This window comes from Pagrus major, chromosome 19, assembly GCF_040436345.1.
Source record: "Pagrus major chromosome 19, Pma_NU_1.0".
Classification (NCBI taxonomy): domain Eukaryota; kingdom Metazoa; phylum Chordata; class Actinopteri; order Spariformes; family Sparidae; genus Pagrus; species Pagrus major.
The window spans coordinates 16,839,762-16,860,191 of record NC_133233.1 but is presented as its reverse complement, the minus strand read 5'-3'; the positions used below and the strand labels follow the sequence as shown (position 1 = coordinate 16,860,191).

The 20,430-nt window shown below is 41.7% G+C and overlaps 1 protein-coding gene across 1 annotated transcript; it reads right to left on the bottom strand.

Annotated features, from left to right (window-relative positions):
• Nucleotides 1-11,713: 11,713 nt before the first annotated feature.
• On the bottom strand, nt 11,714-20,430 carry mybl1 (v-myb avian myeloblastosis viral oncogene homolog-like 1). Its single transcript, XM_073488696.1, has 16 exons — nt 20,366-20,430; nt 17,436-17,535; nt 17,166-17,237; nt 16,820-16,912; nt 15,876-16,096; nt 15,584-15,785; nt 15,417-15,491; nt 15,034-15,144; nt 13,997-14,236; nt 13,516-13,890; nt 13,265-13,404; nt 13,038-13,152; nt 12,773-12,889; nt 12,548-12,652; nt 12,137-12,325; nt 11,714-11,866 (listed from the first exon to the last, which is right to left on the bottom strand). Exons 1-16 carry the CDS (start codon nt 20,386-20,388, stop codon nt 11,741-11,743), a joined length of 2,304 nt encoding a protein of 767 aa, XP_073344797.1. The 5' UTR covers nt 20,389-20,430; the 3' UTR covers nt 11,714-11,740.

Below are 20,430 nucleotides of genomic sequence, written 5' to 3'. Positions count from 1 at the left end.
AGGGGCTTCCCACACCACAAGCCCAGGAGACGCTCCTCTCAGAGTAGCTACACAGGAGGGGTCGTCACAGAGACCTCTGTCACCCATCTGTTGAGCAGTCCGCCACCCCGTCCCAAGCCCATTCATCTTTGTCTCTGCTCACCCAGGCCACAGGAAAATGGGACACAGTCAATAACCCTAAATCAATCAAGCCTTCATGGCGAGGCAAAATTATGAATTCTCATCCACATCCACAGATGGTCAAAGAACAATAGGCACCGGCATGAAAATGAGGTGGTCAAGCATGATCTCTGCCTTTTATTCCACTGTCGGGCTAAAACATATTGAAAATAGACCTGTCTGGTTGAATATAATCTTAAAAATTAAGAAAAACTCAACAATGAGTTTCACGATCACGATATTTTATTTTCCCCTTTAGTATGCTGGACATGCTTGTGTGTGTTGCACTCCAGGAAGGACGTGTTGTAGCTCGTGTCCAGCTCCAGTCAGTGCTGCAGTGGATTAGTCAGCTGCATTTATTTAAAGGTAGTGCAGAGAGAGTGCAGGAGCCTCGGCTCAGTGTGCAAGTGTCAGATCTTCAAGATGCAGCGCATCTACATGCACAGCAATGAACACTTTGAAGTCTTCACCACTGTCCTTGCTCCACAAGGTGAGTGGGATTATATCTGCAGTGAAGTGTGGCGTAGCATGACATTATTTACCTTGCCGGTGGGAGCGAGATGGCATATCAGTGTCAGATGATTAATAGATCATTTGTTTTTCTCTCCCTGTGGGCTCTCAATTTAATGAAGGTCGCTGTTGTAGACATAGTTATGTGCATGCATTTCTGTAAAGACATTCTTATGCATCTTTGCAGGTATGACAAATGTTCAAAATAACATTTTTTGCTGATTCATTTCCACTCTTAATGGTTAACAGGGAGGTATCGGTACAGAGCAGAAGCTGAAAAGGCAAGTTAAACATTCTCATTCATTTAAATATCCATCTTAATAAAAATGCATCAATGGTTGACGGCTGTTGATCTCATATTGAACTGCAGAATCATGCAAAACAGATCATTAATGTTTTCTAAGTTTTACATGTGCAGGAGATTGATTGACAAGTTTGACATTGACGTTATGTGAGGTCAGCTGTTATGGTGTTATGTCAGTCAATTTCCCTGTGGCTCCATTATGTGTTTCATTCATCTAATTCCTCTGACAAACACGGACTATATTTAGGAGGAACAGATAATGAAGAGTACACCCAGATTTAGGGTTTCTATTCCACTGCACAGCAGTTAATCTCTGAGTCTGGACACATAATCCTCTGACCCACTGACTGCAGAGAACATATAGACGGTGACTTCTGCTTTTATTAGTACAGCAAAAAACAGAAACAACAAACTGTACCTTACTTAAACTCTGTGTAAATTTGATCTTGCAGTTTGAAATTAAAACAACAGGCTGTAACTCTCCCTCTGTCCATTAGATGGTAGTGGTGCACAGCTACAGGCCCCACTGGCCAGATGAGCTGGAGCTGTGTGCAGGTGACGTCATCCTGGTGCTGTCCAAACATGAGGAGGAGAGGTGGTTTGGGCGGCTGCAGGACGGCCAGCGGGGCTACTTCCCCGCCTCCTGTGTGATGGAGCTGAGCCAGGTTGGTTGGCTGCCTGAATGAGCTCAGCAATGCAGCATTACCGGACTGTGTTGTTGCTGCTGCTTAATATCAGGAGGCAGATTGCACTTTCTGTTCCTTTATATCCTGCTCCTCTGCAGCAGGGCTAGGTTTCAAAGGTCATGCAAACACAGTTTCTTAATCAGCTTCTGGCTATAAGCAATCTTAATAAATTATTTTTTTAAAGGTGTGCTTCAACAGTTCTGCACATGAGATTGAGTTTACTGGCCGCAAGGAGTACTACTCAGCTTGTGAAAACATTTTAGTTCATTCTGTTGTGCTCAAGGAGCTTTATCTTTTCAAAGACTAACAAAAAAACATGGTGACATCACTCTGACATGATCAGGGTTATCTTAGCTTCAGTCTTGAGTTTGAAAGTGGCTAACCGAAAGCCTGCATAACAAAGTGGAGTTGTGGTAAAAGAAATAAGTCGGAATTTAGGAGGTCTAATGACAGACCTGATGGGGTTGCATTGTGGGAAATGTAGTATCCAGTGTTTTTAGAGCTTGACCGCCGACTAGAGACTAGAAGTCAGTCATGTCTCATCCAAAGCTTTTTCAATTTTGACTATTGTTTCTTTAATCTTTCTCTAATGCGTCTCCCAACTAGAACATGTATAGGCTAAGTGTATAAATGCCTAAAGTTCTAAATAAATACTTAAGATGTGAGTTTTTCAAGGCCTTTAACAGGAAAACAACTATGATTTCCTTTATTCATGTCCAATTTAAAAGCATTCTGGCAATGTTTGTCTGTCATAAGTGTGTTTTACAATTTGTAACATTTGTGTCTTACAAGACTTTATTAATTTTTGAATAAACAAATATGAATGATATAATTATATATCAATATAGATAAGATAAAGTAGAATAATATAAAAGTTACTACTGGCTACTATAACAACAAATATAATTAAAAGTGGACATGTTCAATCCTTCAATCTAACAGTACAAATAAACTCACATGTCTGTACTGCCACCGTCTAAATAAAGACATCAGAACAGCTAAATAAAGCCAGAAGAGTTTGAGCTGTCTACTCTGATCTAACATGATACCAGAGGAAGTGTGCAAGTTATTTCAGGACATCTGTCGGACGTTTTTTAACTCAAATGTTTTGATCGATTGATCCCATTCTCAGGTGAATCTTCCTCCGAGAGCCTTACGAAGGAGTGTATCTCTGAGGAACTATGCCTGTGACAACGATTCCGGTATACGCAACAGAAAGTAAGTATAATATTCAGGCAGTGGCCACAACAACAAACACACATGTCCCCCTCAGCAAGCGCATGCATACACATCGTTCACACACCCAGCACCCAGCAGCTGTTCAATCACCGAACCCCCAACACATCCCCCATCCCCAAATCCCATCCCACCGCTCTCCGCCCAGCACCCCTGAACAGGTGGCCCCTCTGTCCCTCATTAGTTGACAAAGCACACTGATTACTAACCCCCCTAAACACACACATACATGCAGGCGCGCACACACACATACACTAGTCAATCCCCTCTCACTGCACTGCATCTGATTAAGGCCGAAAAGGAACAGGAGGGAAAGGAAAGACTTTGAAGTTTTCTCGTCTAAAAGGACAAGAAAATGTTTGACAGCTCACTGAAACCTTGTGGGAATATTTATGAAGGATTGTCAACATTTTCTCAGTGATGCAGCAGATGTTGTTTGATATGGTACTGTATCTCTCTGGTAGTTTATTTGACAGTGGGGGGCATTTATTTTTGACAGCCTGCCACTGAACTTTGCTCACACACTCACATAAACACACACACCACACAGAGCCCTCTGTACAGCTCCGTGCCTGTCTTGTCTGCTAGCGGTGGAATTTGGGTCATGAGGAATAAACAGGGCCTTTGTGTTTGTTATTTCCTCTTTGTCCCCCAGTGGACACATTCTACAGGCGCTCAGGAGGGGGAGCAGAGGAGGTGGAGCAGGAGGAGGAGGAGGAGGAGGTGGGGGAGCCAGGCTGGATGGGGGCCAAGGCGAGAACGAGGGCCCCTTCCCGGCGCAGAGGCCCCAGATCCCTGTGCCTCAGCCCGTGGCCTCCCAACCTCAGACACACAGATCCCCGGGCCTGCTCCACAGGATCTTGTCCAAGTGCCGGAAAAAGAGTGAATGCCAGGGAGCCACCAACGGGGCCTTTGAGGGCGACTAAGAGGCCCTCCTCTTTGTCATGTGTGGCTGAGAGGAGTTCACTTCGGTGGGGCTGCCTTGGGGGAGGAAGCATGAAAAGACGGGTCTTGAATTTCCTGATGATGGCAGGTAATAATTGTCATATCAGGTGTTCTTGACCCGGCTGCATTTCAAAAAGCAGGAGGTTGAATGGGGATTGTACAAACTAGACAAAATCAGTGATGTCACAGAAGATGTTTCGCCCATTACGTCTGATGGACTGTGCCTGATGTGACATCACTGACGGGGGCGTGGCCACACATGCAAACATACCTGAATGTTTGAATGTACAGAGAGCTGAGCAGCTGCTGTTTTCTGCCCTGTTTATCCGTATAGCAAGATGAAACGCCAGGCTCATGCTTCGGAAAATATATAAATACAATCACTGCGTTCATAAGTGTAACAAAGGGCAGTAATTATAAGAGTTAATGAGGCAATCAATGAGGCAATAAGCGATGCTTTAATTATCATATTTAGCCTTTTTCTACAACCTGCTGCTGAGAAATGGGTTGCACTTTATATTAAGGTCCATATAATAAGAGTTGATAATTTATGTTGATTATAAGGCATTTATATGCACTTAGAAGAAATGTAGCAATTAGTAGAATGCCTAAGAATATTAAAGGTCCAGTGTGTAGAATTTGGAAGGATCTTTTGGCAGAAATGGAAAATAATATTCATAATTATGTTTTGATTAGTGTATAATCACCTGAAAGTAAGCATCATTGTGTTTTTGTTACCTTAGAATGAACCTTTTATATCTACAGAGGGCGCGGGTCCTCTGTCACTGAGTCCATTATGTTGCACTGCCATGTTTCTACAGTAGCCCAGAACGGGCAAACCAAACACTGACACTAGAGGGGGATTCAGTTGGTTTCGATCTACAGCCTCACTGCTAGATGCCTCTAAATCCTACACACTGGACCTTTAAAGGATAAGTTCACCCAAAAATTAACATTCAGTTGTTATCTACTCACCCCTATGCCGACTGAAAGTCAGGTGAAATTTCATAGTCCCAAAGACATTTTTGGAGCTTCACATCAAAACAGCTTTGCAGCATTCTCCTAAACAACTGAAGTAGACGGGGACTAGTTTTAAAACATAAATAAACAACTGATAAAATATATATAAAATGCCTCCATGCAGCTCTTCTGGCATAATCCAAGTCTCAGGAAACCCTGAGATCCCAAACGGATTTGAAAAGACGTTATTTACATTTACACTTTTTTAAAGCTAAAGCCTTCATTTTAGGTGCTATGCTAAAAGCGTGCAAACCTCGAACGCATCATGTTTGTAAGTAACGTCTTTTCAAATCAGTTTAAGATCTCTGAGCTTCCAGAGACTTGGATTATGGCGGACGAGCTGCATGGAGCCATTTTAAGTTTTTGTTTATTTTTTCAGTTGTTATTTTAACATTTTAAAACAAGTCCCCATCTACTTCAGTTGTTTAGGAGAATGCTGCAACGCTGTTTTGCTGTGAACCTTCAGGAATGTTTTGTGGACTTAGAAACTTCACCTGACTTTCCATTAGTATTGGGGTGAGAAGACAATGACTGAATTTTTATTTTCAGATGAACATATTCTTTAATAAAAGCCTTATGAGTTTCCTTTAATTGTTTATTTAGATTAATACATACTTTATTATACATTTGTTAACAGTTAACTATGCTTGGTGCAGCTATTGGATTCAAAACGAGTACAATGGCTTACTAATGTGAATCAATTCTTTATAATGACATATAAGTCTTTATAAGGACTTAATTGGACCTTATCACCTATTTACTAACGCTTATTACAAGGACCTTAATATAAAGCGCTACCGAGAAATGTTATTTTTGTTCCATCATTTCTGTGTCTTAACTTCATCTGTCATGTGAGTCTGTTTATATGTATATATTTGGCTGCTTAATATGCAATAATTATTATGATTATAAAACCAGTAAACCCTTCCAGGCTAACATGTTTTTATTTCAGTGGAAACATGCCTCAGTGTATTACCTCATACTTCAGCTCCTGTTCATTTTCCTTTGAACACTGCTGGGCCTCCCTCCTATTTAACAGTGCTGGGGGAAAAAAACAACTCTCTCAAGCGAAAGGAAGTGTGATTGAGGCCTGCTGAAAGCCTCGCCAAAGGAGCGGGGATTGTGCCGGTTGCCCCAGCAACCCTAAAGCAGCTCTCAGATGTCGCATGTAGTCTTCTTCTTCTTCTTCTGTGGTGCCTCCCAGCATGTTTCCGTAGCAGGGTCTCTATAGGGTGGGCTGTAGATTACCTCCTTCCAGAGGACACAAAAAAACCAAACCTAATCCTAACCTTGGCCTTGACCTCCGTGGGGAAACACACTCCTCCTCCTCCCCCACCGTTTGATATTCACTGTTGTATAATCCTTTGTAATAAAGGCTGTAGGAGGCAGTCACTCTGGGGCCAGTGTTTGGGCGGCATGTCTTGCACTGGAAGGGTGTAAATGTTACAAAGAGAGACGGCTCCAGTGGTCCTCCGTGCGAACTCTGATTCATGGGGTGAATATCTGAGTGGGCCAGTTACTGTTATGGCTTATCTTGAGCTCGGGACTCTCTCTTTTAAAGACTTTTGGCACGTTTGCATTCAAATTTTGACCTTTAGATTTTGACCCAAGATTACAACGACTAAATATGACAGGATATAAAATCAGTATATCAGAGTATAGAAGGAGACATTTCACTTATCTTTAAGGTATCAGCTGCTTTTTTCACTTCACAGATTATTACTAATTTACAAGTGGTTGTAAGTAAAAATTCAAATTCAGACAAGGTCACATAGTGTGCAGATATAATTTACTTTCATTCTTAAATCCAAGTAAATCATCCACTAGGTTTTGCTTCAAACATGGCAGTCAAATGAGAGCCTGAGTTACCTCACACGGCGCTGACACACGCAAGTGGAAACAGTGACCTATATAGGGCGGAAAGGCCAGGGTCCAATTTTAACACACACTCACACACACACACAAACACACACAAACCCAGGCCTGTGGACTCTCCCGCCTAAAAGTGCCCTATCCTTGCTGTGTTGTGCTGGGTGTCTTTAGGGGGATGGGGGGGGTGGAGAGGAGAGGGGAAGGAGGGGTAACAGGGTGCCTGCCAGATGACTGCTCTGTCAGCCCAATAATGGGCTGCCATCTGCTGTCTAGCATACACAAAGGCAAACTGTGTATGTGTGTGTGTACGAGGGAGTTTGTGCGCTTGCTTTTGGGTGTGTGCTCAGAGGAAGAGGGCAGGGTAGATTTGGTCGGACGCCTGCAGGCTCTGTTTCATGTCTTCTGTGTACAAGGTGGACAGAAAAAAGAGCACACACACACACACACACACACACACACACACACACACACACATCACACTGAGTGTATTTATAGCTAACTAAATGACTGAAGATGTAGAGCTTACCAGATCTGCTCTGGATAATAAAAATGGGTTGGGCGCATCATTTTATTCAAATAAAAAGATGGAAAAGTTAACTCACTTTTAATAAATCTCACAACACATCTGCACATCTATAAAGTGGATTCTATAGACAACAGGTATGTGTCTACATGTCAGTAAGTCACTATAATTTAAGAGTTGCTTCCCTTTAATACATGCATGAAGCATAAGGTGGAGGGGCTGCTGCCAATAACCAATTAAGAAGCAAAAGGTCCCTGACATCTTTCAACTCTTAGTGCGGGTCAAACAGGAACAAAAGACCCTCTTGTACAGGATCGAGAGCGAAGGGAGGACAGGTTGATTAAGTGGACATGGCGTGCATGTGGCGCCCGTGTGTTTACGTGTGCATTGTTTATGTGCGTGTGCACTGCTGCTCCTTCAGCATAAGGCAAGTTGTCACGTTCTTTTGCCTCCCTCCGTTTTGGGGGGCAATTGAGTGAATGGGCCTGTAAAACCAACAGCCCCAAGGACAAAAGAGCCCGGGGGCATTAAGTCATGGGTGAGTGGGCCCCTTTAGGGCCAGCAGCTGACCCTGTGGAGAGGCCTCTTGTTCTGGTGGAGGGGGCTCGTGTCCCTGGACCCCAGGCCAAGTTGACAGCATCCCAACATATACATACACGCATGACAGGGGGTGGGGTGGGGGGAGGGTTCAGCTTAAACCACTCTATCAGATGTAAACTCTCAACCCTTTACAATTCACCTGCATGGCTGTCAACTCCACCTGAAGAGAAGTGACAATAAGATTAAAGATGGAGGATTTGGATTTCTATCCCCCCCCCCCCAAAAAAAGAGCTTTTCAATGAACCATTTTTTGGCAGGAGCTCAAGAGGTTGCCATGCCTGCTGTGAGCATGTCAGAAAAACTAAAGCATCACCAGAAATCTTTATTATGCGGGAAACACCATGTAACCTACACTAATTTGCACAAGAGCACTTGGCAGAGAGAGGAAGAATGCAGACACAGATGTCATGCAACATGATGCATTTATTTTTGCAAATTAAGTACACGGTTAAACAGACAGTTGGCAGGATTTCTATGGTACCTTGGTTATGATTTCAACTGAAAATGCTACAAAATATAGTGTTACATCTGTGATTCACCTCGTCGATTAAAGCAAAATCCAGCATCTTGTGTATTGCTCATGCATAACTACAGTAGTATATAACAGCTGCTGCTACTATCCTGTATATGTACTGAATTCCCTCAAAACCTATGATGTTACATGGCCAAATGTTGTTAACGCACAAACATATCAACAGGTGGAATGTACAAACAGAAGTCAAGCCAACAAACAGAACATATAACACAATTATATACAGATTAGACGCATCTCAACCACCAGATTTAAATACAAATGTGGATGTTAGGCTACTTTCTGTTTTAGAGTTGTGCACTCGTGATCTTTCCACTTGATCTCCCTGACAAGATTCCCTTCTTATTCTCACTCAATTGCCTAATGCAGGATAATCCAGATTATAACTAATACTGGAACCACTAATGCCGATAATACGAGGAAGACCATTTATAGCTGTAGTGTTACTTCACCAGATTATAAAAAGTTTGGTGCGTGGATGGTTAAAAATGACATGAATCAGCCTGTTAACACAGAAGCACAGTGCAGTACATTTCTTCAAAATCACACCCAGATTTGCGTAACATTTTTAGCATAACTTGTTGTGGCAAATAATGAGTGAGCAGGTAGGAGTTAAGGGTCTTGCTCAGAGGCATTTCAGCAGGATACAAGGTTTTTCAGACACTGGCTGCTGCAGGGATTAAATTTGGATGTTGTTGAAATAGGACGGTCTGTATTAGTCGTGTTTATGCCCGGAGTCATCTGTCTAAAAAAAATGTGAATGTAAGGCTTTAATGTAGTTACATTTCTGCAGCAGAACAGGAGAAAGAACATGTTGAAATCAAGCAGCGAGATCTTAATGTCAGCATTCATTACAACACGGGGAGACAATTGTAACACACACACACACATACACACACAAAAAATAAAAAGGACAAGAGCTACATCATCAGAATGAACAAACATTTCAAATTAAATGATGAGTAAAAAAGTGCAATTTGTCTATGATTAGAGGTCGGAGATGGCGTCCTGCTACCTAAAAAGAAAAACGTTCCTATCTATATGTTACAAGGTCACAGATACAACTACACAATGATTATTTGCTAGATGTTGCCTGATAAGAAATTAACATTAAATTAGTGGCAGTGCATGTTCTTCTAACTTTGAGTAATGGAACTGAATGGTAGCCCGATCCTGACTTTTGAAAGAGAAAAGACAATAAAAATTCTTCAATAACTTCTATTAAATGTTTTTTTTTTAAAGAAATAAATAAATTAGTAGACATTAAATAAATAAAACCTACAGCCTTCACATAAAAAGTAAATCCTTCTTGACCAAATGCTTGTTGTAGAACACTGATGATATGAAAACTGGTCGGCATCAACCAAAGCAATGGTGACCATTCACTCTATCACAGATACCCCTTATCCACCAAACTAGCTCTGGTTCTTGAACCGGTTCTATTAAGGACTGTTGGAACCATGGTGTGATGTAGCGAACCAGCCTGCATTGTTGCTGGCTTTGGCTTTTTGTACCTGTGTTAAAGGTGCAATATGTAACAAGTGCCCCCCTGTCAAATTCATTTTCCAAACAAATAATAGGCAGCATATCACCAGAGTAACCGCTCACGGCTGCTTCCTGTAGCTGCCAATAGCTGGTTAGCTCAGTTAGGGGGTGTTAGCTGGTACAGGGGTGACTGAGCGGGGAAGGCTGGCAGAGAGCAACGCCAGAATGGGCAAAGAAACGGTGAGTTCAAGTGGGGATAGGAGAGGTTTGAAGTGGGAGGTCAGGTATCAGTCAGCACCCACCTCAGGAGGCCTGAGCTATTCTCTACAGGACAGGCCAGGGCTAGCTGGTTAGCATGCTAACTTCAGTAAATCTCTCTGCAACACAGTACAAAGGCGTCTTCAACATAATGTCAACATTTCTTCAAATTCTGTTGATGATTTTAGTTTGTTTTTTGAATTTTTTAATGTTTTAAAATAAAATTTTTACATATTGCACCTTTAAAGATAATTGTTCTGTCTTTTGTCCAAAAGATAAGCCTGGACTTACTAGCAATGATAAGAAGATGTAGAATACTGTTACGTGCAAGACGGATATGCTGATTCCAACCTGTAGGGTGTGACATCCCCACTGATGTCGTCACTGGTCGCACTTCAGGTCAAGGAAAACCGGCTAGTTTTTGGTTCCAGCTAACTTTTCAATTTCCCAACCAATTTATTTTTTGGTCAAAATGCTCCAAACGCTTCAAAATTAGGTGCATTAAACTAGAACAGAACCTGTTCCATGTTGGTGGAAAAGGGGTAAGAGAGAGTTGATTTAGAGCAAGTGAGGGTTTTTAGGCTGTTTTGTCAGCAAAGTTAAACTTCTTAAAAACTCATGGTGTCCAATTTTATATTAATATCTAAGCTTTAGAGCTGTCAGATAATAAATAAAACAAACAGAAATAAACATTAAGGTACCCTTCCATTTTTGAGGTTCTTACACATGTACATTGCAATGAAATACATTCAACCGATGTCTCGAAAGACACTATGGCCTTGGAAAGGAATCGTGTTGTTAAAAAAGTAAGAAAAAAAGATACCATCACAAGTGCTATCCAGTTTGCCCTTAAAAACACTTTGCTCCTTTCTCAGCAGCAAAATCAACTCAGTAGTGCAATACTGACAGCTTCTTATTTCCATCCTCAAAAACTTCACATCACCGTGGAGAGCCTTCAGCAACGTAACACTGCTGTCACACAAAAAACACGAAAATGCATTTTTTCCCCCACAATGTTCAAAGGAATTGTTAAAATTATATTCTGAACTGTACGTGTATTTGCTAAAAACCCATGGTGTGATTTTTAAAAATACATGGGTGACACTATAAAGCATGTACGCAGTTTTTATCTGATAACAGCAATGGGGCAGTTTAGAAAAACAAGCTGGAGGAGATACACAATGAGTAGCGTTACTTTATAAAATGTCTTTCGTGTCATTTAAACAATATATTAACAATATAAAACTCAGAAGCAGCCACTGCTAGTAATAAACACTATTCCTACACCCTACTGTATGTGCAGGATGTTTCAACATTACTGACTAGTGCAGAAAAAAGTTCTAGCGTATCATATCTGTACAAGACCGTTTATGTTGCCAGGTTGTGTGTATTCGAGGAGAAAGGAGAAAACTGCTTGGGCAGTGACCTAGAGTTGTGTCAAAAACAATACCAGCAGCCGTGTTTTTTTTTGGGAGTCCTTGGCAGTGCATTTCTGCTTCAAAAGAAAAGTTAAATCATTTGTCTTCACTGGATTGTCTCTTACAGGATGTGAAGTGGAGGTTTCAGCCGGACGGGTGTAGTAGTGTTGCCTGCGCAGCAAGGGGACGGCTTTAAAGCACAAGGGCCCTTGAGGTAGAGCCAGACGATGGGTAAGGGTTCAGGTACTGACGGGCCTGTTCTGTCATGATCAGCTGGTCCTCTGTCTTCCCATAAACCACTGCTTCCCACTCACTCACCTGCAGAGAAGGCAACCAGTGATTACCAATGGTTGCCAAAGTAGCTTAACTTTCATTATGCAAAAAAAAATAACGATATTTTGTGACTTACTAGACTCACTACTTACTTACTAGACTTACTACTACTCTATTTCGCCTAATTTTCTTTCAATAAAAAAAACAACAACTAATCAATTATTGACTTAGTGTTGCAGCTCTAGTGACAAAATCAGTGTAAAAAGTCACCTACAGGTCACCTGATCACTGGTTTTAGTTAAATATAATACGTACCTGTACAGAGGTGTGTTTTGGTGCTTTGTGGGAGGCAAGAAGTTTCTTCATCCGGGGGCTGGTGAAGCGATGAGGATGAACGGGGACTAATGAGGGCTCCTCTCGGCCAGCGGTCAAAGAACGGCTACACTCCTGCTCAGGGTTTGGGGTAATCAGTGAAGAGTTTGTCAGTAGGCTTTCATCTGGAACCTGCGATACAAGCAAATAAATGGAGTATCTGCATTAACAACAAAAGAAATTATGATCCTGAAAGTAGCATTGTAAGTGGTACCATTATTTCCATTTTCAAAAGCAAAATTCTTTGGAGTTATGAGCCGTACTCTTGTTCATTTAAGAGTCAGTAACTGAGTACGTTTTCTCATCTAGCTTAAGGATTTGAACCACTGATTTTAAATTAGCATCATGACTTACTTGTGCATTGTTGAGCTGCTCTTGGAAGAGTTGGACGTTAAGGCAGTCTTTCTCCCACGGGTCCAACACAAGAGATTTGCGCACCTTTCTAGCTGGGCCATCAATCTGAAATCAAAGGACAAAGATACAAATAACAGTAAATTCTCTAGTTCTCTAGCTGTATAGATTTGCTTAAGTTCAGTAGTATATTTCAATAATGGGAGAGAGTGTGTGTGCTACGCATACATTATGCTTCCACGCTCTGTAGTCCGGCTGGATGTCTGCTCTATTAAAGAAGTCTGCTCCAGTCTCCTGCTTTAGAACCTCACGAATGTCTTCCTCTAGAAATGCCAATGGCTGTGGCTGAAAAACACAAACACACACATTAATACAGCCACAAGGTCATGGAGTCATATACTGTACAAAATAAGGAAAAGTTCTCATAAATAAAGTTGAATTAAAGAGTGAAAATACACAGCTTAAATGCACATTGCCACATTTGGCCTCTTACCTCCATCTTCAATGGCCCATGCATTTTCTCCTGAGCAGCCAAAGCATTTTTGAAGGGAGTTGGTGTCCTCGGCGTCGGGATCATGACAGTTTTACGGAATTTGGGGGTCCGTGAGCTAGAAAGTTGATAGAAAATATTATAAACCTTGTACTCCCCTCCTAACAATCTGATTAAATTAAGATTAAAGACTCTTGTGGAACTTTTGCTGCTTTTATATATTTATTTACCCATCATTCTCTTTCTGGTGCTTAGGTGTGGTCTCTTTTTGGAGCGGCGTGTTGAGGAGACACCTTTGGCCACACACAGGAGTAGAGGTGAGGGCAGGGTTATCCAGATTCAGATGCTCCGCCCCTGATATGTTGGAGAACTGGGGAATAAGGCAAAGCACATTAATTCATGACAAATCAAATCTATGAGGAATTAGTCAAGCTGAGGTGAGGATAAGGGTGTGTTAAGAAGAAAAACAGATTTCATTTACTCGTGATGGCGTGAATGGCAGTGACTTTGTGGGCGTCTTCTTGGGAGAATTTGAGATATTTTCCAAGAAGGAGGAGCAGGTCCTGTCACACAAAGGAGACGGTTCTCCCCGATCTCTTCTCCTCCTTCTCCCAGTGGAGGCTTGGGAGGGTTTTGATGAGTTGATAGGAGTCAGGGAGGTGACCCCGCCCAGACCAAATGGAGCACAGTTCTTATCACGACCAGAGACGGCGGTCGGGGTGTTGACTGTGTAGCCCATTGAACTGTCAATTGTCCGCTCTTGCAGGAGGGTGGCGTAGCCCGCCTGGTTGTGCCTGGGCGGTGTGGCTGCCTCTGACAAGTCGAAACTGGCCATTTCGCTCCATGCAACAGGGTCCTGCAGAGCAAAACACATCTACAGTAGATCATTAATACATTCATGACTTTTAGTCAACAAAATCATACTGAGATTTGTTTTCTGTTGTGCTCTTTCTGTTACTCACTGAGTCAATGAGCTCCATGGTCTCTGCAAACTCCGGTATGGTCTGCAGGGTAGAGAGCACAGTGCTGGCCTCTGCAGCCAGGAACTTGCTGGGGGAGACAGGAAGCTGTGTTGGAGGCCCCTGGGGGATCTCAGGGCCCCTCCAGGACCTTGTCTCCGCCTGTTCCTCCAGGCTGCTGCTACTTGTGGTCAACGCGTCATCTGACACACTGTCAGACCAGGCTGAGTACTGCTCCAGGCTCTGAGGGGGCAGGATGAGAAGGATTAGATCACTGGCGCCAGCAGCAGATCTGATTTAATGGTGTGAGATTGGTTTATGTTGAGTAAAATTATAAAATTATTTCTAAATTTGCACCAGTCTTAAAATTATCTCTGACTGGGAAAATGTAAAAAACACTGACCAATCTTCCACCATTAAAATATTCAATATGAGGGATGACACATCACATGAATGGAGTGAATCAAATGTGAAAGGGAGGGTCAGAACAGGACCAGGAGACAGAGGGGGGGGTGCTTGGTTCAAACTGCTGGCTGAGCGTGGGCATGGGGGTGAGGACCGGAGGGGATGAAGGAGCGGGCTCATGTTTGGAACGATGATAATGGGGGGAGAAGGGCAGCTACCAAGCGCAGCTTCAGGCCAGTTTGAATGAGTAGCGAGATGGGGAAGGTGGTTACTATAGCAACACTACAGCAATTCAGGCTACAGACACACATACATGTGCGCCATTCTCGTTTTCACACGTATACACTGCAAAAAGTCATTTAGTATAAAGTCTTAAAATCTTCTTTTCCTTAAAGAAAGGAAAAATCTAGTGAGGAGATGGCTTTTAAGAATTTTCTTTTAACAAGTGACTCAAGAAAATTCACAATATCCTCTCTTTATCTCATTTTGATTTGATTTTAAGACTCAATGTTGACTTAATAATACATTTAATACTACAATTGACTGTTTTAAAACTTTTTACAGTGTACGTAAGCTACAAACACACGCAAGCTATGCTGACTATATGCAAACACACATTCGGAGTGTGTTCTTACACGTGGACCTCTGCACTGCACTTGTCGTTGGACTTCACTCTCTGCTGACATAAGCAGAAGCTCAAGCTCCTTAATTCTTTGCTCTCTGTCGGGATCATCCAGGCAGGATGGCTGAAATAAACAAACGTCAGGGAGGAGAGTTCGGGAAGGACAGGAAGGAAAGGAAGAAGTTAAGAAAAGCAGACAAAAAACAGATTTACACATAAAATATTTACCCCCTTTGATCTGTTATCAAATGTTAGGTGAAAATAACAGGACATTCAAGTGTTTTGATTTGAAGTCCAGAGTTAGCAATCACAAGAATAACTAAAGAAAGTCCAGAAAATAAAGAATGTGATAAGGTTTTCCCCCACAAGCATGCAAAGAAATACACAAAGACTCACTGATATGAAGCCTGAATTTTCAGGAAGACTGTCCATCAAGTGTCCACTGTGAGGATCATAAGGATACCCCCCCATCTAAAATACAGAGAATGATATTTCAGTAAAAATAGACAGAGAACAGAGCTAAAAACAAAGAATATTGTGTAGAGTTCAGAAGGAAAGTGGACCTGGTTCTGGCCAGCTATAGGCAGGGGACTGCCCTCACAGTGCTGCGGCTCTGTTGGAGTTGGAGGACATGGTCTGTGGTGGCGTCTTTTCACTCCAGCGTGAGAAGAAGTGAAACTTTTGCAGCCATCTTGCAGGTACCCCTCATGCTCCACCTTCCTCCTCATGGTAGAGTTCCAGTGGTTCTTGATGGAGTTGTCCGTCCTGTTGGGGAGAAGATCAGTTTAGCGATTATCCGTTTCGTGACTCAAACTGGAAATGGAGATATGCAATGTGTGCACGGGATTGTATTACCGTCCAGGAAGAAGCTTGGAAATCTCTGCCCAGCGGTTGCCAAGACGTTTGTGGGCCTCGTAGATGATTCGGTCCTCTTCCTGTGTCCATGAAGACTTCTTGACCTCTGGATTGAGGTGGTTGTGCCACCGTTCGCGGCACTGCTTTCCAATCCTCCCTTGGAGGTGCTTAGCGATCACGGACCAACGCTTGGGGCCATACTTGTGTACCAGGTCTATAACCTGCACAAACATTTACTTTTAGTACAGTTTTCTAAATCAGAATATTATAATCTCTGTTATCTTTTATTTTATGGATGGAGAAGGGCCCTAACTGGATTAATTTCAACTTGTAGAAAAGAGAGAAATCACATCTTTCAACTTTTTATTCATAGCCAACAGCAGAGCCAGTGTTTAGAAAGCTTTGACTGTAGCAGCAGCAGAGCTTGTTAGCCTGTTTCCGTCAAGGCTGAAAAATGCTGTGAGGTCATCATTGGCAGCCCATGCTGTTATTGATAGGTCTGTGTTTCTGTTGTGATGCCAAGATGTTGGAGGAATGAGACGCAATTCTTGACATTCCTGAAGAATCGTGATCCATTTATGGAACGCATTGTTCAGCTTACAGCTGAGGAAGATATTAGAGCGTTACTCTACTGTACAAAGAAGGACTGGGCTGTGAACTAGTGACTTGGAAAGTTTTATTAGGGATGACGCAGTGGAGGATTAACTTTGCAAAAAAAGGAAAAAAAGAAGCTGAGGCTAAGAAAGTTTTGGCGGGAAGTGAGCTTACACATGTGCACAGCCTTGTTAGTCTAAAGGTAAAAGATACATTGCATATTGTGGCATTTGTGTTCTTTCACTGAGGCTAAGCTGCTCTCCACACAGCGTCCTTCTGCCTCCCCTATCATTTACCTATTTTATCCTCCCTCCTTCTATCCAGAACAGGAAACTCCCAGCTCCACTTACCTTTTGATCCTCCTCTTTTGTCCAGGGGCCTTTCACCAGCTCTGGGTTGAGCACCTTCTGCCAGCGATGCTGACACTGGCCATCTGTCCTCCCCTGTGATAGAGGCACACAAAGCAAAACACCTTATTACACCACACAACTACCTCGCAGTTACACCTTCTCCTGACGGCTGTTACTATATCTGCCAAAATCCTATTGAGAATGACGTTAATTAATCTAAATGGTTTCAATGGTTATTAACCGTTTGAATGGAAAAAGATGGAGTAGTATGGCATAAAGAAGTCAGATACAACTCCCAACTCTAACTATTGTTACTCAGTGCAGACACATTAAATTACAAACTTACTGGAAAGAAGTTAGCTATTAATTTCCAGGAGTCAGTTCCATGCTGCTCTACCAGTTTTTTCAGCTTTTCATCCTGAGAAGGGAAGGAGAAAAAGAGACACAGAGAGTGAAAACACTATCGATGAGAAACTGAAACAATGAGTTAACAATGAAACAGCAGTGATCATTATTAATGCTCTCCTAAGATGTGAGTGGCAGACACTTAAACACATTCTTATTTACAACAAGATGAAATAAGTCCAGACCTCACTTGTGCCTCTGATAAACGTACCTCATCTCGGGACCACTTTACTTTGCACAGGGTCTTTTTGTCTTTGCTCTTCTCTTTACTCTCTGGATCTGTGGAGTGCAGCTCTTCGTCCTCATCATTGCTATAGAAAATGCACAGGGAGGTAAATGTGGACAGGGAGCAAAAGAAGAGCAGATTTTTATCAATCTACAGCTCAACACATTCTTCATAAGGTCACTGACAAAGCTGACCGGGATTAGTACCTTAGATTTTATCAGCACTTAATGTATTTCAAATACTTAGTAAAGCTGCATCCGGATTAGTCATAAAAATATATGCAAATGCAAACATGCAAAGCTCTATACTTGTAAAGGATATCCTGCCATTTCTCAAGCAGTCAAGATTAAGCCACAAGAAGCTTAATTATTACACAGGTTCAGCTTTCAGTAGATTTTTCAAATTATTTTGTCAATTTAACTACAGTAAGTCAAGTTGTTCCTTTCTGCTGTGAATGCACAAAAAGTGACCACTGAGTTATCAATTAAAATAACTGGTTGTGGATCAGAACTACTTTTCCCATTTCAAAAGACAAAGCAAGCAAGACAGGGAAATAAACAGAAACATGGATGGTCCTTGCAAGATGCTTTCAATCAGTCTTGAACTGATTCAAGAACTTAAACTATATTGCAGCACTGAAATTAACAATCAGGGAATAGGTAAACAAAAAATTGCATACATAAATAAATAATGTATAACATATATAATAAGGGATTGAATAAAAATGGGTTAGTCATACTGGTGTATCATTATGAGATATAATAACAACATAAGAGTACAAAAGAACTTTCACTTCAGTTATTTAGAGGGCCACCAGTTTTTGACAAACCTTGTCAGATTAAAAAGGACAGAAAGAAACAACTTGTACTCATATTGCATACAAGAACACAAAATTCCTCTCCACTGAAACAAGAAGTTGGCAGGCAGCACTGTACTTCTGTGTTCCCATAAAACTTGCTGCTTGCCGGGCAACACTTTCTTTGTGGTAGTGGAGAGGATTGTAATAAATCCGTTCTGAAGAGCTGTTACTACACAGCACAATCACACGTGAACACACTATCCACATGCACAAGAAGAAAACACAGCTTTCATCGGGTCTTGTATCAGACTGTATGAAAGGTCTTCTTCTGTGTGGAAACTTGAACATGGCAATTGAATTTTCGTGTGGCCTGATTCCCTCACCAGGGCAAAGAGAAGTGGGGAAGAGAGTGTGGACCTATGGCTGAAGAGGAAGGAGGGGAGTAAGGGGGGCTAGAGGAGTGAGGCAATCCAACATCAACAGGCTCTTTCACCTACAGAGGTGTGTGTGTCATTGAGATGGAGGAGGCGTTGCGCTGGGGTGTGGTCAGTCAGGGGGAATGGCAAAGCGCTAACGGTCCAGTTGTTCAAAAAGTTTCAAAAACAGGCAAACTTACATAACCTCATCCCTTTTTGTTTGACACATTATTAACCCATTTATTAGTTTTGGAACAGTAAGAACATAATATTAAAATGTGCTTGAAAGGTTGTAAAAGGAATAACTGTATATCAGCTGAAAGTCTCAATAGCAGTAAAATAAACTGACACCAATGCACCAAACATTCCTTGTCAGAGTTTGCTGTATTAGTAATATTTAGTCGGTCATAAACAGTTAATGTAATATTGTAAAATACAGCTCAAACCATCAGCTGTTCTAGCTGTGAAAGAAAAGAGCCACCCATCTCTCTCCAGATGTGAACACCAGTATGTGGTGGGGATAAGACACCAAAAGTTAATTCAAGCTTGATGCACGAATCTCTTTATCTGCTGTTACCAGTCACTCTCATTGTTTGATCTGTTGAGTTTTGTTTTTCAATGAAATGTTGACTCTGAAATATCAGGAAAAAATTTGAAAAACTAAACGACAATTTGCCATAGCCCAATGTCACATCTTCAAATAGCTTGTTATGTCCACCCAAAAACCCACCCAGAGATTTATTTCACTTTGAGATTGAAAATCTCATATTTGGTGAGCTGGAGCCAGCAAATGTTATTCAAGTTTGTTTGATAAATGGATAAAGACAACAAAAACAACAAAACACTTAGTTGCAATTGAATGTTCATACCTTGGTCACTATAATTTAACAGGCCATTATAACTTATCACAAACCTACGCAGCTGTTTGTTTCCCCAGGTACTTTTCAGAGGGAAGAAGGGTTTTGGAAACTTTTAGGGGCTTTTTCCCACTGCCATTTAGTCATCTTGGACACTGTTCCAAGATGACTAAATGATAACAAGTTTAAGGTAAAAACACAGATAACATTTTATCTGATGTAGCTCATCTGTGTTTTGTTCTTGTTGTTTTATTCAGAGAAAACAGAATCTGACCATTATACATTTATTGCAGCTAATCTGTCTGGCTTGTCACTTTCTTTCTAGTAACGTGCCTCCAAGTTTGCTGCTGGTGACAATGGGCGTCGCGCCTCTCGTGCACAGCAACAACATCATGCAGTCTATTCTGCATTGTTCCAACAATATTTAGAAAAAACAGTCTAAACCAGTCTTGAAAGCATGTTTCTGGATTTACAAGCTCTAATTTTCAACTTGAAGTGTCGTGCATATTTTACTCTATCCCTACTTACTGTCAGGCTGCTGGGAGAGATACGTTATGAACCATTAATCATCATGTACCAGTTATTGATCCTCTTGGTTAAGTAAGATTACCAGTCATACGTCTCGTAAGTGGACCTGGTTCCAGTATGAGTGTGTAGGCGCACGTGTAGTGTACATATGCTGTCAAAAACGAAACTTAATGCATCGTAAATGCCCGCATTGTATTATCAGGACGCTGATACCAAACCCATCCTATCTTATTTGTATTAATAAAGGTGCAAAGAAGCAAACAGATAGCACACTGGATAATGAAACAGCACTGTATTATTATTGCTGGCACCCACCTGCGTGGTTTCACGTTGTCCATGACAGTCGGTGGGATGATTGAACCTTTTCAAAGACGAACCTG

Bases quoted from the DNA above. Each gene is read 5' to 3' on its own strand.
- mybl1 (XM_073488696.1), bottom strand. From the start codon at position 20,388: ATGGACAACGTGAAACCACGCAG. The intron at 15,492-15,583 runs GTCCACTTTCCT...TCTGTATTTTAG, and splicing joins CTATAGCTGGCCAGAACCAG to ATGGGGGGGTATCCTTATGA. The intron at 13,891-13,996 runs GTGAGTAACAGA...TTTGCTCTGCAG, and splicing joins CCATGGAGCTCATTGACTCA to GACCCTGTTGCATGGAGCGA.